At 46.2% G+C, this 5,777-nt stretch overlaps 1 protein-coding gene across 1 annotated transcript; it reads right to left on the bottom strand.

Moving 5' to 3' along the window:
• Nucleotides 1-2,299: 2,299 nt before the first annotated feature.
• On the bottom strand, nucleotides 2,300-5,404 carry LOC118756404 (the record flags this gene model as incomplete). Its single annotated transcript, XM_036491170.1, has 1 exon — nucleotides 2,300-5,404. A coding segment is annotated over exon 1 (3,105 nt), but the record flags the coding sequence as incomplete, so codon positions are not given.
• Between the last annotated feature and the right edge of the window lie 373 nt (nucleotides 5,405-5,777).

Here is a 5,777-nt window from a genome sequence, read left to right as displayed (position 1 = left end):
ACATGCAAGCATTAATCTTTAAAGTTAGTATATTCGAACCCAACATACCGCCGCCCTTGAACTATCTATGTTCATATGATAGGTTCAACTTAATTTTACAAATAGATGGTTACAATACATTTTTGAAAGAAAAAACTTTAAATATAGGAAAAAAGACTTAAAGTACGATTATCTTATTGGGCTATGAGTCAGCATCATCGCAAAATAGGTCTCCTTTGGTGGGTAGTAGGCACAACTTTGCTATTGGACGAACAAACTCTCCATTAGACGTTTTCACTGTCACGACTCGTACGCGACCATCAGCTCCAGGATGACATCGAATTACCCTCGCTAGTAACCACTTTGTAGGTGGAGTAGGCTCGTTGAACACAGCTACTATATCTCCTTCTTCGAAGTTGCGTGTTGGCCGAAACCACTTTGTGCGACGTTGCAGGCTGACAAGATATTCATCTCTCCAACGACGCCAAAAATGCCGCCTTATTGCGGAAATTAACTGCCAACGTTGATAAAGATTTCCGCAGAACCCTTGACCCTCAGGTTCTGGGATTGACTTAAGCGGCTCCCCAACGATAAAGTGCCCTGGGGTTAACGCTTCGAGGTCGACTGCGCTTGTTGTGCCTTCACATAACGGGCGGGAGTTCACGCATGCTTCGACTTCTGTCAATAATGTACTAAACTCTTCGTATGAAAGTAGAGTTTCGCCCAAAACGCGTTTTAGGTGGTATTTAATGCGCTTGATACCGGTCTCCCAGTACCCACCCATATGCGGCGCGGTCGGCGGATTAAAACGCCACTCTATGTTCGACTCAGAAAAGAAAGATTGTAGTCTGCCGTCTGCCATGCATTGCTCATATCTGTTGCGAAGTTCCTTCTCAGCGCCGACGAAGTTTGTGCCATTATCTGAAAACATCGTCTTGCAATACCCTCTTCGGTTAATAAACCTTTTGAACGCGTTAAGAAAAGCGGAAGTCGATAAATCTCCGACAAACTCTAGGTGCATTGCGCCAGTGCACATACAAATGAAGGAGCAAATATAGCCTTTGATGGACTTCGCCCCTCTTCCGTGCGTGTACTTAAACATGTATGGGCCGGCAAAATCTACGGCGGTGCGAATGAAACAGCGGACGTAGGTAACTCGAGATACAGGAAGATCACCCATTGATTGCGTAGCGAGATTCCGATTTAAATAAGTACATTTTACGCACTTGCGATAAGCACTGCGGATCAAGTTGCGGGCGCCAATAACCCAGTAGCGCCGTAGCAAAACCACTTGCATTAAACGTGGTCCTGCATGCAGAGTGAACCGATGAATGTCGAATATGATTAGCTTCGACAGCGGAGAATTCTTGGGTAAGATGACGGGATGCTTTGCATCATATGCGACATCCGCGGACTTCAGTCTACCCCCAACTCGAAGAATACCATTTGAGTCAAGAAACGGCTGCAAGCGCAACAGGCTACTGCGGAGCGGGATCGGCCTTTTTGCGCTGCAATGAAAAATTTCGCTAGTAAAGAAAAAATGTTGGGTATACCTTATTAAACGGCGCTCAGCTTCAGCTATCTCAACACAGCTAGGAGGACCACATCTTTTTTCGCCAGTGCGTTGAATACTAGAGCGGGTATTGAGCATAAAACGTAAAACGTAAGCGATGATTCGCCGTAATTTGGAGTACGACGAGTATTTAGTCATTATCGACCAATGAAGATCCGAGTTTGTGACGTGAGAATGAACCTTCTTCCGTAGACCCAACTCCGTTACGTGCGTTTTTGATAAGCCTTGCTTCCAAAACTGGTTTGAACTACTCAGAAATTCTGGACCGTTCCAACATTGCTCATGGTGCAGAAGTTTTAGCGGAGTCATACCTCTAGACGCGCAATCTGCTGGATTTCCTTCAGAGCGTACGTGATTCCAGCACTCCGGAGGAAGAATCTCGTGGATATCAGCGACCCGGTTTGCGACAAACGTTTCCCATCTGCTAGGGTGTGCTTGCAACCATGCCAACGTAATAGTTGAGTCCTTCCAAGCAAATAACGGGTATCGTAGATCACCCCAACTATGCAACACACTTCTAACTAACTTAGCAGCGAGGTGAGCAGCGCACAGTTCCAAGCGTGGCAAAGATGTAGTTTTAATCGGTTCCACTTTGGTTTTGGCCGAAATTATTGAAACGGTGACCTGACCGTCGCTATGAACGGTGCGTGCGTACATCACTGCAGCGTAAGCGCGCTCGGAAGCATCAGCGAAAATGTGCAATTCAGTAAAGGATGCAGTCGTTCCACAACCGAGCCAGCGACTCACCTTCAAGTCTACTAGTTTCTGCAGCTGCACGCGATGATCAACCCATAGATTTGCTATTGTGTCTGGTATCAAGTCATCCCATCCAACCTCAGCGCGCCAAATGTCTTGGAACCACATTTTCGAGCATATTGTCACAGGAGCAAGTAAGCCCAGCGGATCAAAGAGAATACTGGCATCTGACAAAAAGGCTCTTTTAGTCAAAATAGCGGGAGGCTCCTTTAGGTCGACTGCGAATGTAAAGTAGTCGCCCTCTATGTTCCAAATGAGGCCTAACGCATGAACGTCCTTACCGTCGACTATGTAATGGGATATAGTTTGAGATGACTTGGAGATGATTTCTTTCAGCTCAGCGCAGTTAGATGCCCACTTCCTTAGTTCGAAGCCGCCTTCTTGAAGAATTTCGGATACGTTTTGTTGGAGCAACCGGAGTTGTGACTTGCAAGAGGCTCCAGTTAGCAGGTCATCCATGTAAAAATCATTGAGGATCGCGTCAACCGCTTTCTTACACCCATTAGTTGTGCACTTAGCAGTTTGTTGCAACGCTTTTACAGCTAAGTGAGACGCGGCGGCCACCCCGTACGTTACGCGTAACATGCGGTAATCTCTAATGGGTGAAGATGGATCTGGACGCCAAACGATTCGTTGCAGATCGACGTGTTTCGACGAAACGCAGACCTGCCGATACATCTTAGCTACATCCGCGGTTACCGCGTAGCGATGCGTTCTGAAGCGCAGCAATATAGAATATAAATCTTGCTGTAGCTGAGGTCCAACAAACAATGCGTCATTAAGCGAGTTACCCGTGGTGGTTTTGGCGGACGCGTTGAAGACTACCCTCAGCTTGGTCGTAACGCTGGATTCTTTAATGACTGGGTGGTGTGGCATATAATACACCTCACTCGTCGTTTCAAACACCTCCTCCATGTGACCCATGTCAATGAGCTCTCTCATGAACTCATCGTAGCGCAAGCGCAAATCGCTGTTGCTAGCGAGCCTTCGTTCTATGCATAGCAGGTTACGTATTGCGAAGTTTCGTGACTCACCCAATACTGTATTAGGTTTAAGCGGTAGTTCAACCACAAAGCGACCATCCGGCATTCTTTGATGTGTAGAATTGAAGTGATTCTCGCAGAAGTTTTCCTCATGCGTGAGATGCTGTTTCTGCGGCGAGTCTTCGAGCTCCCATAACCTAGCGAGCGCTCGATCTAATTGCACATCACAATGCAGCGATTGCAAACTAGGCGTTGGCGAACCAAGACTGTCAACGTTTCCAAATAAAGTCCAGCCAAAAACTGTTTTCTGGGCCATAGGCGTGCCAGACGGACCTTTTCGAAGCTCCACACAGATTAGTTGATCCATTACATCCATGCCTACGAGTACGTCTATGCGGCCAGGCTTCGCAAAATTTGGATCAGCTAGGAATAAGCCTTGGATATGTGGCCAACTAGAAACACTCAAGGTCTGCGTCGGCAAATCGTTGGTGATTTTCGGAAGAATCAGCGCGGTAATATCGTAGCATTTATCCGAACAATTAGACGAAAGCGTGAGCAGCGTTTCGCCTCTACAGCGACCGCCTTGCGATGAACAAATTCCTGTGACAAATACAGAAGACGATGAACGTGTTAATCCCAAACGCTGTACACATGCCTCCGTTACAAAAGAGGCGTGCGACCCGGTGTCGAACAATAAACGTGCTGTCTGCCAATGACCAGCGCAGTCTCGAATCTTTACTAATGCGGTAGATAATATAACTGATTTTTGCGTTGCAGGTAGCGGAATGGAACCAGCACTCAAGCAGGACGAAACGTGTGAAGCAGCGCTATTCACTGCTAAAGCGGTGGCAGATGAACCAGTTGCATGGTTGCTTACAGATGCGGGATTCGAAGCGGCAGCGATGGCATCGACGACATGAGCCGATGTGGCGGCGGGTGAATGTGTATTACTGTGAAGCAGCGTATGGTGTCGTTGATGACATATTCGGCAAGCGGCTGAGCTATTACAGCGTTCTTTGTAATGCCCTGGACTTAAACAATTCAAGCAAGCTTTGGATTCTTTGATAAATTTAGATTTTGCAGTAAAATCTAAACTACGAAATTTGTCGCAAGAGTAGATCTTATGAGCTGCATTGCAGTACGTGCAGCGCGCGGGGTTTTGCTCTGGAATTGCGTGAAATACTTTTGTTGATTTCGCAGCATATTTATACGTCGTCGGCTTAATAGTTGTTGCCTGCGGAGCAGGCGCGGTAATCATTGCCAATGAGCGGCACCTAATCTCCAGAAACATTGTCAGTTGTTCGAAGGTGGGGGGTTCATCGCTAATAAGCGATAACTCCCACTGCTTGCGGGTTTCGAACGCGAGTTTATTTACTGTATTATGTACTAACCAATCGTCCCAGAAGTCTACGGGACGCCCTAATGCTTTAAGCTCTCGTATGTGTTGCTGAATTGCATCGAGAACACCCTTAATAGCATCAGCAGTGTCACCCGAAGCCTTGCGAACGTCAGCTATCGCCCTGAGGTGTGCCTCAACAATAACTCGCATTACTTTATAGCGAGATTTTAGCAAGTCCCACGCCTCTGTGTAGTTTGCATCACAGATTTTGAAGCCACTAATAATGCTTAGTGCATCACCTTTTAGGCAACTGCGCAAATAATGTAATTTTTGCCCATCTGACAAAGCGGTGTTGGTGTCAACCAACGAACAAAAGGCGTCATAGAAGGCGACCCAATCCGTGGAATCGCCCGAAAAGGTTGGTAAATCCATTTTGGGCAAACGTATAGCAGCAGACACAGACGCTGACGTAGCTGCAGGCTGCGTTGGCGGTTCCGCCCTACACTTTTGAACCCGTTTGAAGTTGGCTAAAGCTTCAGCATACCAAGTTTCACCTTGTATGCGAGCGTTCTCCTGTACTTCCACATTGTCAGATCCACAAGATGTTTCAACATCATCTTGAGCAGCGGTGAAACGTACCCATTGCTCGTTAAGGAGTTGTAAATAGCTTGATACAGTGTCGACGTCCATGAGAAAAGCTTCGTCTTTGCTTTTTGTCATGTATCTTTTTATAGCATTTAGTGCGGAGTCGCGAGTTTTTACCGAAGAAGACATTATTAGTTTTGCTTTATGGGTCGTTTGTAGATAAACGATATTTTATGTTGATTGCAGAGGGCAAAAAAAAGTCACGGCAGATTTGTAAGTAATGCAAAGTAAAAAAACTGATAATTCGTAGAGGACAAATCAGAGGACCGCAGAATGTCACAATAACGCATGTATTTCGAACGATTTGCAGAGGTCAAGCCAAAGTCACCTTGAGTTATGAAATTTATGCTTCTTGTACGTATGTATGTAGGTGTGAATGTGACCTACACCTTGATTTCCATACAATTGCGCTTATACGAGCGGTTCGAGAATATCCGGCTCGAAGGACCAGCAAATGTTGCAGAGTTTTCCCAAATGTTGATTGCGAGAAGATTCCTTGTTA

Source organism: Rhagoletis pomonella, unplaced genomic scaffold (assembly GCF_013731165.1).
Source record: "Rhagoletis pomonella isolate Grant_MI unplaced genomic scaffold, Rhpom_1.0 Rhpom_scaffold_10180, whole genome shotgun sequence".
Lineage (NCBI taxonomy): Eukaryota > Metazoa > Arthropoda > Insecta > Diptera > Tephritidae > Rhagoletis > Rhagoletis pomonella.
Note: the sequence above shows the minus strand (reverse complement) of the source record. Positions and strands in the feature narration are given on the sequence as shown.